Source organism: Mastacembelus armatus, chromosome 9 (genome assembly GCF_900324485.2).
Source record: "Mastacembelus armatus chromosome 9, fMasArm1.2, whole genome shotgun sequence".
Taxonomy (NCBI): Eukaryota; Metazoa; Chordata; class Actinopteri; order Synbranchiformes; family Mastacembelidae; genus Mastacembelus; species Mastacembelus armatus.
Genome location: NC_046641.1, coordinates 23,700,652 through 23,725,043, shown reverse-complemented (window position 1 = coordinate 23,725,043; position 24,392 = coordinate 23,700,652). Strand labels below are relative to the sequence as shown.

Sequence of the window (24,392 nt, the reverse complement as noted above, 5' to 3'; positions counted from 1 at the left end):
ACTATTGGACTTTTACTGCGGTAACATTTTGAATGCAGTACTCTTACTTGTGTAGTGTGGTACTTCTACATTTACTAAAATAAAGAATCTCAGTACTTCTTCCTGTACGGTTTATTGCGAAGGGACCACCGGAAGTCACATGACCTGCACTAGCTGCTAGCTTGCCGCTGCTAAAGTTCCTCCTCTCGGCACCGACAGTAAAAGAGGAGAAGCGTCTTTTTCTGTCATTTTGTGTCGTTGACCCGCAGCTGACGGCTCTAAAACGACACGAAATGTCTCCAGGCAGGTGTTTTCTTTCTTCCTAACCACAAACGTTACACACTTCTGTGCTTTTATTCGCGCCGCTAACGAGATACTTGATTTGTTATTTCAGATTTCTGTGCTGAATCATCTCAGGAGAGCACGGACTGAAGACATCAGGCGAACGGGCTCTTTTCTTTCAGCTTAGCTAGAGTTAAAACCGCTTTACTGTCAGCATTAGAGCTGCCGTATGCGAGAGGAGCAGCTAGAAACATGGCCTTCTTCGTGAAAAAGAAGAAATTCAAGTTTCAGACCCAGCTGACCCTGGAGGAGCTGACCGCTGTGCCGTTTGTCAACGGGGTTTTGTTCTGCAAGCTCCGGCTGCTGGACGGAGACTTCGTCGCTACTTCTTCCAGGTAAAACACAGAAAATCTCAGTAAAAACACCAATTAATACATGCAGAATTACTGCAGCACGCGCCTTAAAGTGTTTTGGTCCCAAGTTATTACACTTTAGAAATGATATTTTCTTTTCTAAAGCCACTTACAGGACCCTAAACTGGGTTTAGGCAGCTTTATAGTGATTTTTAAAAAATATTTGTTAAATATTCTGATTGTTTAAAGTGATCGAACATGATCTCTTTTGTTTTTAGTGGTTAGTTTGAGTTTGTTTTTCCACCTTCAGTATTAAAAATGTCATGAATTGATTAAATCCCTCGCTGTTGCTGTCAGATAATCTTTTTTTTTTTTTCATATCAGTTAATCTGTTTATTAATCTCAATTAGTTTAGTCAACAAATAGTCAAAATGTCCATTCAAACTTTTGTATATTGGTCCAACTCGTATATGACCAGGAAACACAGGAAATTCTCCCATTTCAGAAACTAAAATAAAAAGATCTTTAACAGATTTTTAGCTTTAAAAGTGTCTGAAATGATAAATTGATTATCAAAATCGTTGCTGATCAATTTTCACATCTTAAATTGAATAATCTGCCAATTTCAACTTCAGTCCTTGCAGCTCAGCACTGCCTCGTTAATGAAAGACCGGCGTTCTCCGAGTCACATTTAAACGCAGGGCGTAGCTATGTTAAGTGGCCTCTCTGTGTATCTGCACTGGCACCTTAACCGGACTACCAGACTAAACACAAAACCTCTCAGGCCAGCTCAAACTGGTCAACAGAGCTTGTCTACTAGCTGCAAACCTCCCTAGAATATCTTGGTAGTGGAAACTCAGCCCAGTTAACCTCCTGTTGAATAACCTGTGAGTGACACCAGGATGGGCTGAACTTGATGAAGATCTCTTTCCTTTGGTTTCTGGGCTTTTCATCGACATATTCACGTCACATAACAACAGATTTTCCTCCCTTGACCATGATAACATCGACAACTTTCAAGTTGCTTTCCCCCTCCTTGATTATGCAGCTTAGAAAGTCACGTCTGTTCGAGGCTGTTGGACCAGCGGGTGTCTGTTGGACTTTTGCAACCTGGTTAAGCCTGTGAACAACTTGCTGAGACATGACTTGGACACCTGTAACACATTTCTCCAAATGTTTGTCAGTTTGTGTTGGAAGGTATTTCTTTCAGGATGAAAGTAGCTGGTTTTTTCTGTTTGACAGGTGTACAAGTGTCAGCGTGGCCTTTGGGTGGTCACTGTGTCCCAGAAAAGTGAGCAAAGTTCCCAGAAAACTACTGGGGCATATTCTGTACTCTGCACCACTGTTCATACTCCTGCTTTTCCAACCCAACCTGAAGCACGCAGACTGCCTTACTCTGGTGCACTACAGTAACCTCAACTTGTAAGGCAGAATGAGGCAATATATTCTCAGCTGCCTGAGTGTTTTCTTGGCACAGAATCTGCACTGCTGCTCACCCAGTGTTCAGATGAAATGATGATTTTCCAGTTCTGCTCTTGGTTTAAGCGAAGGATGCACCACTTCCAGCTCTTGTGCTGTCTCAGGGATATTAAACAAGGGAGGGAAAAGAGTGTGGTTTCTGCTAAAATGTGTGTTGAAATGTGTTTTCTTCATACTGGGACTTGTCCACACCCAGTTTGAACCTTGTGTTCAAACAGGCCTGTTAAACGTTACATCCCCGTGCTGAGTGATGTGTACGTGGGAGAACATTTCCTCTGTGTGCTCACTACCAGCAGACCGTCCTCTGTGCATGCGCTCCACTGCCCTGTTCTCACGTCGCATCGTCCCGGTGCAGAATGTGTGACGGTTTTGTCGAGGGAAAAGTAAACACGCAGACAGACTGTGATCATCTTGATCAGCTTTGTTGTTGGCGGATGTTTCAGTTTTCTTACCTTTCATCAGTGAGGAAGGAGATGTGGGACAGCCACACCAGCACTTCTGTGAGACAGAGATAATCTGACTGGTTCAGCAAAACCTCAGTGGGTAGAGGTCTACAGCTGGTGTGGAGCACGTGGTCAGGCCAGCGTCATTTTTATTAACCATCATTCCATTAATCACTTAGTAATTTAAAAAGTCAGAAACTAAATCTGAAAAATGGAGGAATCAGGATTTATGAGTCTACAGAGTAGGAAGTTTAATATCAACACTGGATGAAATATGTTACATGAAAGGTGTTTATCACCGACAAACGTCTGATTAACCTGTTTCAACATAATAAAGCAGAATGTGTTTCATTTTGTCAACTTGATATTTTTCATTGTGATGTTTCCATTGGAAAAACACTGATTATTGTTAAATACTGTCCTGCATCAGTTTAAAGTTAGTGTTTGTTTAGTCGTGGTTTTTTTTGGCTCTGGCCTCTGATGTTCACATCACCAAGCAGCGATTATGTTGTTTTTGTTGTTGTTTTTACCTCCAGAGAATTGTAGCCTCGGAAAGATGTTTGTCTGATTTACTGAGAAATAAACTGCGTTGTCGCTCCCTCCCTCTTGGCTCCTGTCCTGTGCTGTGAGGACAGCGATGTCTCTTTTCTCTGAGGTTATCTCCTCACTGGAGCTTATATAACAGCTCAGATTGCCGTCCTCCCTCTCATCTCAGTTATCATCTCCTGGACTGGAGACAAGGCCTTCTCAGAGAAGGAGGCGATGGCACAGGCATGCTCCTGGGCGGAGACAGAGATTAGTGTTATGTCACAGATCTGACAGACCCGGTCTTTGTATGTGGCTCGGCCGGGGCTTCGCCTCGTTGTGGGTCACTAACAGTGGGGAGATTAACAGTGGACTTATCCAGTGGGCTGTGATGCCTCTCACGAAAGCCCTCCTGGAGTTCCTGTTGCCCCCGAGTCTGGAGCCAGAGGATCACGTGCTGTGAATGTGTCGGGCTGAAATGTGTTCGGTCTGGCTGATATCTGCAGCACTGATACGACAAGAGGTTCAGCTGCTGTAGCGAACACACTGGAAAGCCTTGGCACGCGTTGTTACTAATGCATTCCAGTGTTTCTCTCATTTTAGAGATATTTTGGTTAATGATCTCCAATCTCACAGGGCTGCTTTTGAGTGCTGGTGTGACTCACTGCATGATGGCAACCTCATTGTTCCTGTGTTTCTTCAGAGAGTTGTTTTTGTGTGTGTCCTCAAGATCCAATGCTACAAGTCTGCCTCAAACCCCAAACTGTGCAAATCTGAGAAGCTCAGATCAGCAAAGGACTGGACAATAAAACAATCTCTATGGTTATCACCTAAAAAATTCCTCAGCAGTATTTATTCATTCTGCATTCGTTTCAGCTCCGTGCACACTCGAGCAACAGGCTTATGTAGCTGAGTTATTTAGGACCAGAACAAGGAGAACAGATTTCAACAGTCGCAGACAACAGACAACTGAGAGACTGAGAGGATGGTCAGATTTCTGCACGATGAGATAATTGTGGCACAGAAAGTGAAACATCTGTGATTTGGAAAGATTTCAGAATAATCAGCAGAATTCAGGGTCGTGTAATTTTTCAACATATTATTAAAGGGCTGCTAGAAGTTGTAGTTTTATGGTTTTAGTGATATAACATTAAACAGTGCTGTTCTTGTAATTAAGGTTGGAGATGGAAAATACGATAAACAGCCAAAGGCTGAAGAAGAGTTACACAAAGCCCTTTGTCCATCTTCAGTTTCCTTCTCAGAAATTCAGCTGGAAAAAGCCTGAAAGACGTTCTTTGACATGAAACAGTCGACTGACGCTGTATTTGTTGTTTTTAGTTCATTTTCTTTTTTCTTTCTTAACGTTTCTGATCTTTGAATTGATCTTAAACGGTATTTTAAGTGCAGCACAGTTTTTCATGAACGCAGGCAACTAAATTACATAAACACTTAAACTGAACCCACTGTAGTGCAATTTTTCCTCCAAACAATCCATCTTCATGTTCAGATCTCAAACATTAATGTGCAGGATCAGGTCTCCAGAATCACCCAGACGCCTTAATAACACTCATATTGAAACACTTGCAAGAACTCATTCTCATTACCGTATCAGGTTTTTTAAAATTTTTTTAAGGCTTTTAGTGCAGTATCGACATAAACAGACGTCAACAGGTGAAATGTTTGCAACATCATACACTAAGAAAACAGCCAGCAGACAAATTGGATTACACTGAACAAATAAAGGCATCTATATATCAGGAGGAGTATCAGTGTTGGAAAAATATTCCCCACATGGAGCCAGCTTTCTAAAAGATCCAGGCAGATCTGCTGATGGATAATGTGCTTTCACCGTGCGCTGCTGCAGAAACCAGATGGTGTCCGACGTCCTGATTTGGCAGAAAAACCTGATTTTCACTGGTGCATGAGTTCAGGCTTTATCAGCTATGTGTTGCTGTTTTATACATTTGGTTCCTGGCATTTCTCAAGCACCAACTCTGCGCGAAGACACACAGCAGCCTCACTCTGGCTGCAGTCAAACAGTTTTGATGCTGCGGTAACCGAAATGTTTTTGTCGACGTTTGTATTTAAAGGTCACGTAGAACCTGACGTGACGGTTTGTATATAAACTGTATTTGACATGTTGTTTTTCTCAGCGGGAAAGTTTAGGATGTAGTTCTTATGTCCGTGCAGACTGTACCAGAAACTGTCGAAGACGTTCACAGATCGTCCTGATTGTCTGTTGTCAGGATTGACTACTTGCATTGTTCTAAATGGCCTTGTTGAAGATTAGTTCTAGTCCAAGTTTGTTCTCACTTTCTCTAAGTCCCAGTTAATCTCACGTCAGCGAGTGCAGGTAGAGAGCGGCCAAGAGATTAACACCTGCATCAATGCTGACTTAGCTGTTGGACCCGGGTGGATTCTGAAGGCATGAATATGTTCCCATGTCATTCTGCACACACACACGTTCTCCCCTACCACTCTTCTGCACCAGCTCCCCGTTGTATAGATGCAGAAATAGGTTTGTGTTGTAGTTTGAGAGAATTTTGGAACCAAAGAATAATTGGGCCATGAAACAGGCAAAATGAGCAGGAATAAATCAGCTAAGTAGAAACACGCGCAGGAAACAAAATGACCTCGTCAACAAATGTACCTGCGGTGATTCTCCGTTCCACTGTGAAAGTGTTGCTTTTGTCACCTGGTCGAACCTCTTTCTTCAGGTGTTAGTAAAGTTCGACGCTTTGCGCACGAGACGAATGAGGAGGAAGGAGGAAGTCCAGAGAGGAGCGAGTTTGTGAGGAGAGTTAAAAATCCATCGGCTTTTCAACAGCTGTTTCCTGTTTTCTCCTCACTTTTCCAGCCGTTAGCGTTTTGGTGGGATGTGCGGAGGCGTTTTAGACATGATTCCTCCATCTAACGAACTGATCAAAATGAACTTACTACAGAGGAGTTCATGTGGAATTGATTGTCAGAGCTTCTCTGTCTCGCCTTAGTGAGGAAAATACAATCTCATGAATTAACTGGGTTTGTTGGGTTCTGGCTGAAATAGTGCTGATAATAGACTGGGTGTACTGCTGTGTATCTCTGTAAATAAACTCCATTATGACGGAGGCCGAGCCTGCAGTGTTTGGTTTGGGTTGGTGAGTCAAGCATTTTGCCTAAACTTCAATCACCTTCATGTTTGGATTTGTGTTTTGTCCCTACACTGACAAAGGATTGGTCAGGAGGAAAGACGTCACCTTGTGCTCCAGAAAATTCTGATGGGACTTTTTGTTATAATTATCTGATATTGAACCTACTGGACAATGTATTGATTCACTGGAAATGATTGAAAGTAATTGGTCAGCACCTCATCGTTGCATGTTGTTCAGTAAAAATGTCATGATGTTTTATAGTTGTTTGAATTATTTTTATGTTTGCTCAGGGGTCTTTTGGTACATTCATTGTCCATCTGTGACAGTGTCTTTCTTTTAGTTCATCATCTTATTTTTTTCAATTAATAACTAAACATTTGAGTGAACAGACAGCTGGAGGATTTGTGTTCTCTCCAGGGTCACTTCTAAAGTACCCACAGTTGTTTAAGCTTGTTAGCGGAGTCGAGGATCGACCCGGTGACTTTGTAGGTGCCGGAACATCCTCGTGACTGTTCGTTCCTCCTGCTGCCCGCTGACGTCACCGTCCCCTCTGCAGGATCTCTCTGCTTCCTCAGCACTCTGCTTTCGGGCTGTTTATGTGAGCCCTCGCTGCGACCCGACCTGGACCGGCTGCTGTTTGTGTTTCTGCTGTGGCCGGGGCCCCCAGGAGCCACACAGCCAGGATGGGAGATAAGGATCCCATACTGCTGCGTTGCTGACATGCTGAGTGATTACATGCTGGGGTCCTGTGGGGGGGCAACCCAAATAACAGACTTGATGTTTACATATCTGCCTCTCAGGCTGAGTTTGAGGGAGCAGTCCTAGTTTGTCCAAATCGTTCTGGAGAACTTTCCTTTGTTGTTGCATTTTGTTATTTTGGCTTCGTTTGACTTTGGCTTTCCCACAGAACCAGCCAACCAGGACTTTTGAACAAACGAACACAGACTTAGAAACAGCTTGATCACTGGGCAGAGTTTTAATAACTTGTCCTGCTGCCAGATTTCAGATTATTGGCAGCAGGGAAAAGATCAAAACACGTCTGAGCCCAGGTGACTTTAGCTCAGTGTGATACTTTTACTTTAATTTTATTTTTATTTTAGGTTTTTGCTGCTGAACCTCTGTAGTCCTCACATGTCTTTCTCCTGTATAGTCAGACATATTATTTCTCATAATCCAAGATAAACTGCCCAAAGCACAAATAAAAGAAAAGAATCAATCCTCATATGCCTTTAAATATGTTGTATAAATCTCAATCTAACCTTTACCCACAAAATCTTAATTGTAATCAGGATTTTTCACAAACAATTTGGCCACGATAGACTCAAACACTAAATACAGTATCTCACATAATCATTTCAACACACAATGTGGTTAAGTCATGCAACTAGGAAGAAAACAAAAACCAACCAACCAATAGCAGTAAATGCTTTAAGTAAAACAAATTTCATAATATATAAACATATATGTCTGTAAAACATCAGTAGCCAGAAGAAGAAATACAACTTTATAAGACAATAACTTAAACAGACCAACTTTTTATCAGTTTTAAATCTGGTTTCTCTATTTGTAAGAACATTTCTTCAATAAGTAACTTCATATCTGCAGCGTTCTGGTGCCTGCACTGCAAGACTGCACCTAAAGGAGCAAAGATGCTGCAGCAGGTGAAGGGACAGGTGCACTCAGGTGTTCTAATGATCCAGCATGTAAAAAACCTGCTATGTGAAAATTAAAAAAATCGACATACTCAAACTACAATACTATGGTCTGAGCTGGAATTGTTGTCAGTTGATCCTTGCAACATGTCCTTGTGGTCTGCAGTCATGTTACGCACATTAAAACCTCAGCATCCCCTTTTTCAGCTCCAGCTAGGCACGTCACAGCCCTCTTTCACTTTTTATGTTTCCTCTTTTTCCCATCAAAGTAATATCAAGCAATATTACATGTCTCCCATTCTTCCTCCATGACTCTCTCCAGTATTTGCTTGTCTTTTGTAAAAGTACTAAATCCTGTCTTCCTCAGCTTGTTTGCTTTCCTGGGTATTATATAGTCACGAGAATATTTAGTTTCATCTCTTCATGGCTTAATCTGCCATTGACTCTTGGCCTTCTCACTCTGATTGGCTTGTAATTGTTGGTGATGTAGGAAATTAAGCCTGAACGTCGGTAAGTGTGTGTGGATTACATTAGTCTTCAAGGTTGGAGAAGTCGGGTCTGTCTGCAGACTTTGGCTCTTCTCTCTGTCCTGTCACGACCTACGTCTTTTGGTTTGAGCTCATTTTTTGGCCTCATCTGTATTAGGACGACGTCCGTCCTCTCTGTTGAACGTGCACCGGTAGTGACAGTGAAGTGAATGTAGATGTTGGTGCTGATGTACAATCCTGCTGTTTCCTGAGCTGCTGCTCCTCGATCTTCAGGAGGAAATTGTGTTTGGACAAAAGGACGTGGAGGTTTTCATTGCAGTAAAGGACCTGAGTACTTCCACTACTGTAAACAGGTAATACATTCCTGACAAATTGAGGTGTCAGTCGCCTGCAGGTTTTTGTGTCTTGGCCTCTGAACAAGTGTTCAATTCTTACCTGTTTTGGATCACACGTGAATGGGTTTGCAGTCGTTTTTGTTGTGTTCATTCCAAAACAGCTGAGACCCGAATCAGCTGCAGTGCGAGCGCAGCCAGAAAGGCCTCGGTTCAAAGCTCCACTGCAGGATTCCTGTTGAATGTTACACACCAGCCTCCTGCACAAAAACCAGAACTGCAGGAGTGAAAGGAGTGAAGTGCAAAGGTTGTAGGTGAGATTAAAAACAAACGGCTGAGGGATTATAAAAACGTCTGAGGCTGAAAGAGTGTGTGCTGGCAGAGCGTCGGTGGATTTGAGGAGTGTGGGGTTTCCATGGAGCCTGAACAAAACCATCTGCACTGAGGAATGCGGTTTGGAAACACTCCCCATTATACATGACCAGTAGTGTGGGGGTCCTGATAAGAGCTTTGTGTTTTTACTTTTCTGAGAGCCTCGCTTCTTTCCAGGAGAGATGGATTAACACAAAAAGATCAGTTTTATTTTTTCATTTCCTTAACGCATAAGTTTGGTTTTTGGTCTCCTAGCTGTTGTGAATCCTCAGTGTTTTATTCATTTTGTTTGGACCGATTAGTGTTAGTGAAGCTACGAGCCAGAAGGTAGAAACAAAAAGAAACGAAGTCACTTGATTTTTAGAGTTGGAACCAATAATCACAACAGATCATTATAGATTTACGGGTTTCAAAGTTACTCTGGACTTTGGATCAGCCAAAAATACTCAAATATATAATTAATAAGGCTGGTAAATGGAAAGAAGCTTTAAGAAACAAAATGCTTCATATTTTTACTTGATAAGTGACATAAATGATTCTGTTACCAGAATTATCATCAGTTTTCTGGTGAAAGTAACTGAGTGGGTGATCATTTTTGCTCCATAAAACAGCAATAAGTGGAAATTGGTCAGACTTGTCCTTTTAATATTTCATATTAAATGTGGTTAGAGGACGAGGAGAAAAGAAGCAAATAAAGTGGATGAACTCCAGCAGCACATTAGGAGACTTGGTGAATAAGACGCTGGGGGAAGGGATGTGAGGAGCATCTGCGGCTGGTTTCAGCTACAGACTGTGTGTGTGTGTGTGTGTGTGTTGTGTGTGTCTCATTTGCACCGTCTGTCACACAATAACCTGCAGCTTTGCCTCATGAATGAAAAAAGACTGAAATGAAACAGAGTGAAGTAAAAAGTCGGACTTGTGAGAGTCTGGATTACTCCACCGACGAGTCCGTCGCACCAGCCCTTTCAGAGCATGATATGGTTTTAATTTTTAAGCCTTTGTTGTACTTTTCGCCTTTATAAATAAGACAGCGTAGAAGCAGACAGGATGACAATGACGACACAGTCACAGCCATCGAACTGTGGATGTTCCCGTTATTGAACATTTACTGGCCATGAAACTGTCCACTGCTAAACCCAAATTTCCTTTTGTCCTTAGGAAAGTACATAAAATCCTCTTTGGACATCCGATGTGCTCAGCACAGTCCTGATCTTGATTGGATGAACCCTTTCCGACCTTTTGTATTTCCCCCTCCGCCGTCGGGATAAATCTTCATTAGTCACAGGGTGGAAGCACGAATTTCTCTGACCTGCTTCTCGGATGGAAAAAGGTTTCTTCCTTCCTGATTTGCTGGTAATGACGCCTGAGGATGATGTGACCGCAGGCAAACTCTGGACGTTACCTTTAAGTTTTGAGTCATCATCTTCACATTAATGTGGATAATTATGGGTGTTTATGAATAGGAAATAGTTTAGACTGCGTTAAATAAATACAGATAAAATAATCAAATAATCCAAATGTGCGACTTGAAGTTCAGAGTTTGTTTTGTTAGATGGTCAGGAAGTTACAAAGCTGAAATTTCTCCTTTGCTAAAAACTTTAACCTTGGGTTTGAGACACAGTCACACCCTCTCACGGAGCGCTGTGTTTGTGATTCATTTGTGGGGGGGGGGGGGGATTAAGGAGGCGTCATGCAGTTTAAGTGAGTCCAGAAACCTTTGGGTGCTCATTTGGTCTAATTCTCCTCAGCATGTTTTTGGACAGAATCCAGTGAAAGTTTCCAAAATGAGCTGCTGGAGAAAAACACGACTTTGTTGCTTCCACTGGTGATTGGCAGGTCGTTTACATGAATTATGGGGCTCTGTAACACAGGATGGTGTTTAAGTGAAATCTATGGTGGAGAAAAGAACAGCGTAGGTTCTCATAAGCTCGAAATAATGAAGACTAACCTGCATGTACACTGTTTTTGTATTGTTGACCATAATGGGCGTCCTGTTTTAGCCCCAAATAACACAGTATGATCACATCTGACAGTGAAAGGCTCATTTTCATCCACATTAGTGCTGAGCATGGCAGCGTTCACCACTTTGTTTCTCACTAAAATATCTCAGCACGTTGACTCCCACTGGCTTTGCCTGCGTTCCCACCCGAACTTCATTTTTGTTCTTTGTTTTTTAGTGACATTTCTCAGCGACTTTCAGATTGATCGCCATGAAACTTGGTTCAGACGCCGACATTGTCCTCAGGATGAACTTGAACTTGATGATCTCCTGACTTTTTATGATATTCACATCGTCGTCAGCAAATTAAGGACTGTAGGAGTCTGTGATGAGAATTTGCCAACTCCAGGCTTTGAACGATGAGAATGTCACACAGTGTTCATATAAATATGCTCTAAAATGGAATCAAAGTGTTATTGCCTAATTTTATGGCAAAAACACCAAGCTTGACAACAACTGGGCCAAAAAAGTCCTTGAACACACCACGCAGAGTGCAGCAGCAACCAGCACGTACGCTCTGCAACTGGTGACAGCAAATACCTCTCCATACCAGCAGGGGGCAGTAATCTGTATTGGTCATTCAAAAAGTGGAAGACCTATACGGCAGATATACAAATTGTAACCAAAGCAGCGTTTGCTGACCATTTTCACACATCACTCTCAGTCACCAGAGATGGTTTATAGCTGCTTCTGATCGGGAACATGTCTCATCAGAAGCCACAGATGCTGAATCGGCCGAAAAGACGCTGACAGAAATCAGATCACCGCGAAACACTCGGTCAACAGACGCTTACGACTGACGTCTGTCACAGTCCTCACAGATGACACATACCGCTGCAGATCTGTTTTACCCATGCCATGCTCATAACACATACGTGCTCTATTAGAGCATTAAAATGTGTCTTTATCAACGTTGTTGTTCCTCTCACTGGCTGCTGCAGTGTTGCTATGACATTTCGTGTCAGCTTTTGTTTTCAGGGTCAAACACATTAGTGATCTGGTCTATTTTTACACCTCCCGCTGTGTTCCCAGGCATTAAACCAGGATGTATGGATACTTAAAGGTTTTCCACTGGCATTTCTGACTAGGAAAACTGTTCTGTTTTCACAGAAGCCTGAAGTCCATTGTACCCTGTTTCCTTGAGAGGCTTTTGGGTTGTCAGTTCCATGAGAGCGGCTTGAGAGCTGGGACTTGAGAGAGAGAGAGAGAGAGTCTTGTTAACAAAATGTCACCAGTTTACAACCCTCCAAACAAACTGCTGCACGTGCTTATGAAAGATATACAGTATATAGAGTCTGAAAGGAAAAGCTGTAATCAGAATCAGAAGCCATGGGAATCAGCTCTGTAGTTCATTTTGGAAAAACTTGCTCACATGTTTTTTTTCAGTGTTGCTCTGATAAATTCGATCCTCAGTGGACACTGGTCACGAGGCTGTGAGACTGGGATGAAGTAACTGGAAAAATGTGCTGTTCTGAAGCGAAAAGCTGCCAAGTTTCGAGAATGTTTGGGTTTGAACTAAATGTCAGAAGAAGTTTGGGGATAAAGTTCTTTGTTTACTCCTGGTTTATATGTAAAGCACAGGCCCATTAGGAGTGACAAATAGCAAAAATGATCATTAACCAAAGTCTGCAGCTCAGAAAGTGACTGTTAAGCAGAAATTGATTAATTCACTGGAAGCATGAAAATGCAAAATACTGTCAGCATAAACTGTCTGACACAGATTTATGAGTTCCTGCGTTTTATTTTATTTTTTTGTCTCTTTACAGGGAGGAGGTTCAAGAAAACTGTGTTTGCTGGAGAAAAAGGTTTACCTTTGTGTCAAAAATGAGCGCCAACCCCCACACAGGAGTGCTGGATCCTTCTGTGTGTAGGGTGTCGGTCAGAAAGGTACGACTCAAAATCAATGTGCCCTAAATCATAAGTGTGGTCATTTTGTGTCCGCCAGTCACCAGCCTCACCAGGATTAGCTCGTTGGTCTGTTTCACAGACATGTGGTGGTGTTGTTGTTCAGAAATGATTAAAAACACATCAGTCACACATCCTGCTGCACTGGCAGACATGTTGTTTCATTACCAAACCCCCGAAGGCTCCAAACAGACATAAGTTTTTTACAGCATCTCTGCTGGCTCCTCGTATTCACGCTCTTGACCAAGTTTATTGAAGAACTTAAAAGTATTTTTATAATCATTTGGTGTAGAAAATGTCAGAGGACTGTTAAAAACAACGTGCTGTTATACATTCATACGTTTGAGAACCTGGAACCATCAAACATGTTTTTATTTACTTGATCTTAAAGCTGTAATACTTTGGATGCCATGCAACCACAGTTTAAATGGCCGTATTGAACCATGAACACACAACAGGCGTCTCAGTACCACAACCACAACTTTAGTATGTGTAGTCAAGTGTAACCCTAGATTTGTTTGGTCTCTAAATAACCAAATCAATAATTTTGGGAAGGATTTCGTAAGAAAATTTTCTGCACCTTACTCAGAAGAATATAAACTCACCACACAGAACAGCAGCCACTACCAAAACCTAATCAACAAAAAATGTGTAGTCTGAACAAGGTTTCTCATGAAAATCTATCCAGGATTCTTCAGTGCTGAATCTGCCATGTGACCTACCCAGGAACCATGAGTGCGGTTCCACCCTGTAATTTAAACTTTCCAGCTGGAGCCCTGTAATATGAAGTTGGATAAGTTGTATCACTGGGTTCATTACTGTCTTCCTGTTTTCCCTGCAGGAACTCAAAGGAGGAAAAGCATATACGAAGGTAAGAGCCTGTGTCTCGCTTCGGTCGTCTCCATCTCACGTTGATAAACACACAGAAAGAGTTACCGATGGGCCCGTGTCAGCCTGTGTATACCATAATGCTCTTTCATGTAAATATTAACATTTCTCACAGCACTTCTGATGAAGCGGCCACCAGCTTGGCACAAACGTAAATCAAAAACGTCTTCGCCCTTGTGTCACATTTGTCTGGAAGCTTCAAAACATCCTGCCAACACCTTTCTGATTGTAACAGAAACGGCTCCTCACGCATGAGTCACGTCTCGCGAATGAAACCACAAGGTCAAAGCTCTTGTAAAATAAAGTTTATCGGTCCACGGACGTTGTTGCCCCACAGGAACCGTTTCCTCTGTTTTCGCCCGTTCTGCTTTTAGATTTCCTTCATCTAAATATACTTCACTTCCCTCCTTAGAAGTTTGCTTCCTTAAATACACACCTATGAAAGCAGAGGCTCCCTAAAGATGGGGAGACCTGGAGAAAGAAGAATGGGAGCTTTACTCTTGAGAGAGCTGCAGACTTCGTTTAAAATAACATCATAAATGCAGCTGAGACAAAGGCAGTTTCCACATTGCACGAATCTGTGAGGTTTGTTTTACAGACAAGTTATGAAAACAGCAGATGTGTCAGTATTATCTGGGTCTCTTCCTCTTTTTTTTTAAATGTATGAGAACTCATAAGGTCGTATTTTTCGAGGAAAGTTAAATGCATGATATATTTCCTGCCAAATGAGAAAGATTTCTCTCTTAACAACCAGCAAGTCTTCATGTCACCAACATGTTTATATGCTCACAGAATTGGCTGTATGACAATTAAAATACTGCCTTCAGCAGCGTAAAACTGCATCTATTAAATCTGAATTCAAATACATTGAACACCGATCGATTGATTTGTGATCAGAGCTGTGAATTAATGGGACGTAGTTAAGTCTGAGGAGTCAAAATTCTTTTGTATAGTCGGTATGACTTAAAAACATAAGGACAATACAAAATAAACATTTTAATGGATGTAAAATATTAAAGTTAACATTTATGTTTCAAGTATCTTCGGCTCCTCTGACGTTTTAACTGCGATCACTTTAATAAGTTAAATCACTACCCAAACAGAAGCTGTGGACCCACAGCAATGTGACCTTTTAAACAGCGTGTAGCTCCAGATAGTAAAACCTATTTGTAAAACTCAAGCAGCCACAGCTTCCTTTAGTAAAGCTGCTTTAATAAACATAAAGGTTTTCATCCCTTATGTTTGACGCCTGTTCAGTTGGACCTGTGGTTTCTTTGTCGTACACTAAAACTTCAAACACTCTCGACGTGAGCAGTGTGAATTTGCTCTGTGTGAGAAATAAAGAGCTGTGAACCCCCTTCAGCCTGCGAGTCTAGAATTAACTCTCTCCCGTCGACTCCTCTTCAGCTGGGCTTCACTGACCTCAACATGGCAGAGTTTGCGGGTTCTGGCTCCACCGTGCGCTGCTGCCTGCTGGAGGGATACGACACCAAGAACACGCGGCAGGACAACTCCATACTGAAGGCAAGGAGCTGAAGGCCGTCACAGCTAAACATTATTAGCAAACAGAACAGAAATGGGAAGACAAGTCAGAGCTGTTGGAATAGAAATGTTTCCATGAGACCTGGAGATATTTTTCACTGGGCATCATAAACTATCAAAGATTTATTTGAAAGACGTCTGTCAAGGGCAAAGGTCACAAGTTTTTTTTTTTATATATATATATATATATATATATTAGTTTCCTGAGGATGTTGGAGACATTTATCATCATGTCTTATTACTGACAGCTATACTCCTCTTTGTTTTTACTTCTTTATTCACCACAATATAAGTATTTAGGAAAACTAAGCATTAATCTGTGCCATACAAACAAACTCTAGTTGTGATGCAGCTATTTGAATGAATTATTATATAAATTATGAGGTAAAATGGTTTTTTAACTAAAACTTCCAGCTTCTTATCTCTAAATAGTTGCTGCTTCTTCTCTTCGTGTGGTTTGCAACATGCAGATGTTGCGTTACACTTTAGCCAATTGTGAATTGCATTTTTCACAACTGCTCTATATTTTATAGAGGGTTCCTTCGCTTGATTGATAAGGAATGATCAGCAGATTCATCTATAGTATAAGAAATGTTATATTGAATGTTTTTGCAGCTAGAAAACCCACAGTTTATTCCATAGTGCTGAATGTGAAGCTGCCATATTGACATACAGCTGAAGCAGGTTAATGTTTATGTGAAGGAGTGGAGGAACTCTGCAGCGCCCCCCAGAGACCACCACCATAAACAGCTTTCCATTTTAATGAGTCACAGCTGTTGAGCAGTTTTGCCATTTTACACTGGAAGACTTCACGTTGTGTTGCTGTAACTCGTAAGTCAGTGAGCTCACTGGGAATTTTTCTCCAGCACTATCCAGTGACTTTTATTGTTGCTTAAGCAGCCAAGGAGGCTGTGCAGTTGAAACCTGTTCAGCATTACTCCCCAGCGACAGAAATATAGGTCAGTCGGTGCTTTATCTGGAGCCGCCGGGGGTTGGAGTAACATTTCAATCCTCGCTTTTGCACCAGTGCAAGTAAAAAGGCAATTTGTTCATTTCAGACCAGAGTTTGATAAAAAGGATGAGAGTTGCCTAGATCTTTATCAGTGGGCAGTAAAACAGATATTAAACTGACTCAAAACAGTCAGAGAAAAAGAAATCTTAAAAATATGTGCATTTCTGTGACTGTGGTAAAAATTAAGATTTTTTTTTTTTTTTTTTTTGCAAACAGGTGATCATCGGGATGACCCTCCTCTCTGGAGATCCATGTTTTAAAACGTGAGTAGTTCAGATACTGAGATTTATACTGTACATTTCTTTATTTTCAGGTGTTACTGTTCTGCTATAACATTTGAATTTGTTGAGCTATAGATAAACCAAAAGGAATTAAGATGAGAACAGATGAAGAAAATAGAAGAAGATTGTGCTTGTGTTGTGTTAACAACAGTGACAGGACTGTACAAACAAAAGTGGATCCTTTTTATGTCCTTTTATTTTATTTTTTTTATGGGTGAAACTTGGGGAAGAACAACCACTGGTGTGTCCCTTTAGTTTTCAGAAATACGCTGTTTTTACCAGGATGGGTGGTAAAGTTTCACGTGGTGTGTTCTGCATAATGTGTCCACTGGGATTTATTGGTGTCTTGGTATTTTATGTACATTTTTAATCTTTTATTGTGATTTTCTTTGTTGCTGCAGTGACTCAATTTCCCTTCGGTCAGTAAAATGAATCTTATCTGAGCGTGCCAAGCTAAGCAGAACTGCAGCTCTGTGCTCATTTAATCTGTTCCAGACTGATACAGTGTATGTTGTTTTTTTTTTGTTTGTTTTTTTTCCTGCAGGCCTCCCAGCACAGCAAAGTCCATCTCCATCCCAGGACGGGAACACACCCTTCAGCTGGACTGTAAGGGGGAGGGAACGGTCGAGCCCGGGCCAGCTGGAGGGGTTTCTGTGGGCCGAGCCGCCAAGCCTCGACCCTCCATCATCAGCTCAGGTACAACTCACATTTAGGCAGAAACATTTGCGCTTTTATATTCGGGTTTGTTGGTTAGAGTTTGGATCGGGTGCTGAGCTGGAAAAATACCCAGTTTCCTTTCCACCACTGGGGTCAAACAGGTTTGCAAAATAGATTTAGACAGAGCTGCATTTACATGATGGACAGATTTGTAACAGTGAAGAAGCAAAAACAGGTGGTGCTTATTGAGCATTGGATTTGATCAGCAGATTTGCTACTGGATTCAGAAGCACTAATATGATATTAAAGCCCAATCCGATTCCCAGGTACACTTTGAGGTTCTGCAGAGATTTCAGACAGTGTATAGACAGAACAGATCCAGTTATGTCCTCTTTGCATATGTATAACTGTGAAACCGCTTCTTTCACAAAGGCTTTTAGTCTCTTTAACTATTTGTAGAACTGATATATGAAACACAAATCTCAGTAACATTGTGAGACGAACATTAAGAGAGTTATGAAACATCAGATAAAGTAGTTTTGAGACTGGATTCCAGTACTTTAGATCTCGGCCCAATCTGCCCCCTCTCAGCCAGATGTCTTTCATAATCTGAGCCAAACCTTCATGGAAGAATTTAAAAAGAAGATCTGAGAAGCTTTTCCTCACTCGCCGACAACGCTCAGCTTGGGATTGTTTAGTTTGATTTTAAATGAAGCTTGCAACCTGTTTTTTCCACTTTAGAAAACAGCTTGATAGGCTCAGGTTGTTCATGGCATCGGAACGTGTTTCGGAAATGGTCCAAAACTGTTTTTCCACACAAGGGAAAATGCAGCAATGAGCCAACATTGTCCACAAGCAATCAGGGTTTTATTACAAACAAAGGTCGGTTTACAAAAGCTGTTCTTTTGACCGAAAACCTGCCAGCTCTACAATACGAGGTCGTCCATTACAGCTCCTGTGAGTCAGGAATGGCTTTCATCACTGAGGTCTGCGTCTCTGCTGCGAAGGTAAACAAAGATGATGATGTCTAATCTTGCAGGAGGGGCAGCAGATGACTCAAACTCAATCCATATGAGGTGGTGACAGTGGTGTTTTATTCTTTTCAGGTCTCCTTGAAGAATCAGAGGCGATCCAGAACCAGCCCAGTCCTGCAGAAGCCTTCCAGTCTGGCCACTCTCGTAACTCCAGCTACGCCAGCCAGCACAGCAAAATCTCAGGTCCCTGGCTGTTATACAGGAGTGTAATTTGACCGAAGAAGTGTAATGTTCAGTGAAAATATTGTGCTTCCTCACTACATCTGTCAAATTTCATCTTGTAATCACCCTCAGCAGCAGACTTAGGCTTATGTCACATGTCCCAGTTGTTTGGTTTTGCTGAGCTTTCACGTGGGAAACTGGTAATTACAGTAACTCCTGTAGGACGTGAATTTACAACATGTGTTATAAATTTACTTGATTACTTTGGACATGTGTTCTTTGCTGCTGATAACCTGAGATCTGTGCTGCTGTGATGCCATCCTGCAGGCTACAGCACTGAGCACTCCTGCTCCTCCAGCCTGTCAGACCTCACGCATCGTAGGAACACCTCGACAGGAAGCAGCACCTCAGGGGGCTTGGGCTTCACCGCTGACACTCCTACGGAGGGCGACAAGGATGCCGGACGTCCGGAAAGGCCCCCCCGACCCCCGCGGCCCGTCTTACCCCCAAGCAGGCCCTCTAGGTACAGAGACAGGAGATTATGATTTACACTTGTCTTGGTTATGATTTATGTAAAATGACAACATTGTGCTTGTTGTATTTCAGGAGGAAGCAGGACTCAGTGGAGAGTCATCCCTCCTGGGTCAACGACACTCGCATGGATGCTGATGACATTGTGGAGAAAATTGTCCAAAGCCAAAACTTTGCAGATATCAACAACACTGAAGGTACAGTGAGGGTGGAGGTCTCTGCAGAGTAATGGCTCGTAGGTTAAATCCATTAAAACCGTAAATCACAACAGGCAAAGAAGAAAACAAGCAGATTCTTTTCCACGTGGACTCATGGGTGTTCTTGCTTATGATGCAGAGGAACAGCTCAGTAAATCTGTGTCCCTGGTACCTGGTTAGTGGATGTTTAAATCTGTTGTGCTGATAATGTTTGGTACATCCAGGGTGTTAGAAATATGTGGTCACCACTGGTTGGTGGATTATTAGAGAGGGGGCAGGTGCTTTTTTAACTAAACACCAGTGACGCCTGATAAATCAAACTGATTGATATAACGAATCTGTATTGTGCTTATAGCTGATATATACCAAGGAACCGCTGTGTAGAAACCTAGACCAGGGTTTGAGGTAATTTAGAGACACGTTTTAATAAACCCCAGCAGCCACTGATTTTATTGCCGTGAGATGACGGTTGTGAATGTTTTCATGTGAAGGTGTTAACCTGACAGGATATTGCTGATGTGTAACTACTGCACCAACTTTGGAGCGAGCTGTGCCCCAATGTCCTGGCTCTGTTTTATTTCACCTCTTATTGTCTGTGACTTGGTGCCTCGTGGTTTCTCTCAGCACCTTCTGACTCTGTTTCTGTGTTTCTGGCTTTCAGACAGTAACCTGCGTCTGTTTGTCAGCAGAGACGGAACCACTGCGCTCAGCGGTATCAGGCTCGGAAACAGGTGAGACGCTCGGTTCCCTGTCACGTCCTGTTTCTTTGTCACTTCCTCTTCTCCTTTTTTCTCCACTCATTGTCACGGTCTGTGTCTCTCTCTCTTCCTTTTTCCTGTGGTCACTTTGCCTTTGTTGCAACACCACAGATCAGTTAAATGAGGATACCTTCAAAAACTCATTTCATGGATTTTTTTTAAACGCTTATCAAGTAACTTTATGCGAAGTGCGGAAAGTAAATAAATGAAATGTGTGAAATGTGAAAGATTAAGCAGAATCTGGGTGAGATTACAGAATGCAACCTTCTGAGCGCCCCTCATACGCCTAGCACCCTGTTTCCAGATGTGAAGGAGGGTACGGGGAGCATCACCTTTTAAAACGAAATGTGATTCCCTGTCGTTTGGTTTTTCCATTCTGGGCTACTGTGGAAACATTGGGGCACAGCATGGCTGCCTCTGTGAAAGGAGACCCACTGTTGAATTAAAACATTACGAAATTGCTGTAACTGCTATTTTCTGGTGACAACACATTTATGAATATTAGATCAGCATTTCAGCTAATAGATCACAGGTTGAACCTTTAAAACACAGTTTTCCATGTCGATTGTTCCTGCTTCAGTTCAGTGGATTCAACCTGTCTCAGTGATTCCTGTGTTGTTTTCATCATCTCTGTCCAGTAAAACCTGTGACCTGCACCTTCCTACTTCACTGTGTAACGACAGTTTGGATTCACAGCATGTTCCTAACACTTGTTTCAACAAAATATTAGTTGTACTTAGATGAAAAGAAAATGAGTGGGAACAAAACAAGCATATGAATGTGTCATAGTGTCAACAGTGGACTATGCTGCAGGAGCAGTTGTCACTTGTTTTTCTCTGTGAAACTGGGTCAGTATGGTAGCATTGTATCGCTAATGTTACCTCAGTTTCCTCTCTAGAGATTGTGTTTGGTTTGTCTCTTCTGGGAAGCCTCGGTGGACGGGGGGGCCTACTAGCTTGATGCAGTGATACAGGTTTAACCAACACAGATTTTACTATTTTTCCTCAAAGAAAACAGAAAATGAGCGATGAAATGTAAATAAATCAACAGGTATAAAATTATGTGTATGATCTGTGGCATTACATTTTCTACCACTTGACAGAATTGTTCTCACACACACACACACTGACTCTGACTCTTGTCCCCATATGTTTCGGTCCTTGCAGGGTGTCTGCAGGCGGCTACGAGCCTGTGGTGATAGAGAGCCATTAAATCAAGCCTCAGCATATGCGACAAGTTGACCCGCTGATCGACTCGTCTCCTGTCTCTCTGGTTTTCCTGGAGCTGCAGCTGGTCTGACGCCATGAGGGGAAAACCCCGTCAGTTTGCACTTTACGTGAAACGTATGGCAGTTTTTGTCTGCTCTCCGTTCAGCCGTGTTTGTGATGGTGAGGGTTCAGAGTGTGAAAGCACCAATGCACAAAATGTTTGTAAGCGACTGCCTTGAGTTGTGTTTACCCGCTTCTGTGTTGCTGCAGTAACATTTTTGGATCCAGATTTAAAAAGTCTGGAGGGATCAGCCCGTGTCATCATTTTTCCTGTTGAGTGATAAAGATCCAGGCACCAGAATCATCCATGTGTCCCCAGTGTGTTGCAATAATTCATCTTCCTGGCTCCCGCTGCACTGGTAAAAGGTAACTAGCATTATGCAAAGTAAAGGTAAATTACTGGGTGTTCAGCCTCATGTGCATGTCTGGGATAATGAGTGGTTTAAGTGTTAGCACGGAGCAGGCGGGGATGTGCTAATTTATCCACATGGTCTGAGCACAGTTTACAGACCTGTTTGTGTTTTCCCAGGCACTTTCTCTAGACCTGCTGTCACCCACTTTATTTTTCTCAGTATTTCAACCTCAGAACAGGAACTTACTTGCACATGAATCGCTAAAGAATCGGAGAAAGTTGCCCTAGGAAGAAGAAGAAAAAGAAAAAGAAAAGCGAACTCTGCCGGTTCAGTTTCAGGCTGGTTATGGTTCAGTTTAGACCAGAATGATCTAGCTTTCAGAGACCATCTGTGTAAAACATTCTTTCATCATTGGAAACTGTCTTGTGTGTGAGTAGTGAAACAAGATTAAAGCCAGTTACAGACAGAAACAAATTCCCAACTGCCTTTAATTGTGTCAGTGACAGGAAGTTAATGCGGCTCTGCAGGCTGGAGCGCACGTTTATCTTCATGTACTGGGGATGTATGGATGAGGGCGGTGCTCACTTCCAGTCTAATGTCGTTTTCTCTCCTGCAGTATATGTTTGTTCACATTGTACCAGTCCTCCTTTTATTGTACTTGACTCATTTTTCCGTACGCCCCCGTTTAGCCGGCAAGTTACCTTTAGTTTACCTTCAGAGATATTAAGCAGCAGCTTCAGGGTCGATACTGTAGATTATTTAACATGTTTCTTACATGTGTTTCAACCACTTCATCAACATTAACACGTTTTTTGCTGCAGTCAACTGAAATGCGAAGCAGTTAAGAATCCTACTCTACTGAAGTTAAGTTTAACGTTGAAGAGAACGGCTGTTGATTCTGATTTTGATTTAACAACCTGAAGCCTCCACTGAAGGCAGCAAGGCCAACAGTGAATGTGAACAAAGGTTTAGGAAACCACTGAGCAGCCATGAAGATGCAGAAACTCTGAATCACTTCATTTTTTTTTTCTTCTTGTGTGATGTGGGTGTTTCCCTGTTGATCAGGGAAAATCTGCAGACCCACTTTGTTCCTGTGAAATTTCTCTTAAATGATCCTGAAGCACCATGAAAACTGCGATAAAGGTGCTAGTGATGGCGAGGAGAGGAATACTGTTTTAACTTTTTTTTTTTTTTTGTCTCAGTCATGTTATAATTTACAGATGTAACTATTTTGGAAATCCCACAGCACGGGCTGTTACTCTATCTCCCTGAAGGATCAGTTGGAAAAAATGAGCTCTCCTCTCTCCTGAGCCATTGGAAGTTAAAACTAAATGTGTGTTCATCTGAAAACACCAGCACTGTGGGTACAGGCTGCTGTGGATTTAATCTGTGCAGTGGAAGAAAGAGTTAACTCCATGAACAGGGATTTCTGCAGTAGCTACAGCTGTAACCGTCTGTGTTGCCCCCTGGTGGAGCAGCGTTCTGCTGTCAGGTTTTTGCATCCAAGCCCTTTGGTGTTTACTGTGAGTCAGGGTGGTTTGTTTACAGTCGCCTTCAGAAGAGCAAACACCAGAGAGGAAGAAAAGGGACAGTTTCTGTCAATGTGACGATGCCAGACACAGAAGAAGAAATGTTATGTTGGAAACCAGCTGGCTGGTTGATGCTTAGTTTTAGAAGCAGGTTTTCAGTCTGAGTTTTCTTCACTTCGAGACAGAGCAAAGAAGATTTTATATTGCACAGAGTCTTAAAATCTTATTTTTCTGTTTGTAAATAAGGTAAAATAACTGAAATAACAGGTAATTTTAGTATTACAAATCCCTTGTACTGCGTTACAGGACATGGATGATGTGCTCCAAGGTTGTGCAGGGAAAATAAAATTTTAGTTAGCCCTTAGCCCTAGTTTATCTCCACAGTAATGATCCTTTTGGCAGAGTATTTGTTCTCATTCACAAGGAAAATTAGCTTCTAAGACTCTGTTGTTCAACAGTAAACTCACTTTTAAGGACCTTTTCTCCTGCTTGTTATTTCACTTGTTTTTCACACTACGCTGGTTGAATCCAGCCAATTATAGAAGTTGAATCACGTGTCTTGACACTACCCTTTTTGTGTTTTGCAGCTGTATGTTGTAAATTAATCACACAGTTTGTTATTCTCACATTTGGGGATGAACCACTGATTCTATGGTCTGAATTTGGGTTTACGTCACTGCAGCCTTTGGTATTCTCTTAGAGCATTTATTTATGTTTTTGTTCCTTTTTTTTCTTGTGGGATGGTTATAAGCTATGCACACAACTCACCTCCCTGAGCTTTTTTTCCCCCTTTAGTAAATCTAACAAATGACTCTATTGTTACAAAGCTAGTATAGTCTAAATTTATTAGAGAGATGAGTTGGAACTGTTCTTCCAACCATTGTGTATTTACTGTTTGTTTGTTTTTTTCTGCAGAAATGACGACTAAAAAAAAATAAAAAGCTAATCTGAGTTTGTTTGTGTGTTTTTGTCTTCAATTATCAATGTTAGGATACACTTAATATCTTATGGGATATTGGGTACTGTAACTGTCAGTAGGATATGTGGGTATGTGTGGACTGTGATACTGTTACTACTGTTGAAGACACCAGGCTGATGTACTCTAATATTTCCTGATTAAATAATACATTCTCCACCACTGGAAATAGGCGAATAATTAAAAATCACAAAGGATTTCTTGAACATATCCACACATGGTGTTAAAACTGTGTGTACACTTATTAAATGAGAGTTTCTGATG

The 24,392-nt window shown here is 41.9% G+C and overlaps 1 protein-coding gene across 2 annotated transcripts; it reads left to right on the top strand.

The window, feature by feature from the left end:
• The first annotated feature begins 376 nt into the window (after positions 1–376).
• Positions 377–24,103, top strand: eeig1a (estrogen-induced osteoclastogenesis regulator 1a). 2 transcript variants are annotated; one of them, XM_026321222.1, is made up of 11 exons: positions 377–656; positions 12,802–12,922; positions 13,782–13,811; positions 15,236–15,352; positions 16,599–16,645; positions 17,208–17,359; positions 18,427–18,537; positions 18,844–19,039; positions 19,123–19,244; positions 19,906–19,975; positions 21,169–24,103. In XM_026321222.1, exons 1-11 carry the CDS (start codon positions 514–516, stop codon positions 21,212–21,214), a joined length of 1,155 nt encoding a protein of 384 aa, XP_026177007.1. In that variant the 5' UTR covers positions 377–513; the 3' UTR covers positions 21,215–24,103. The 2 variants fall into 2 exon arrangements, with proteins under 2 accessions (XP_026177007.1, XP_026177008.1); XM_026321223.1 differs by lacking the exon at positions 15,236–15,352.
• The last annotated feature ends 289 nt before the right edge of the window (positions 24,104–24,392 follow it).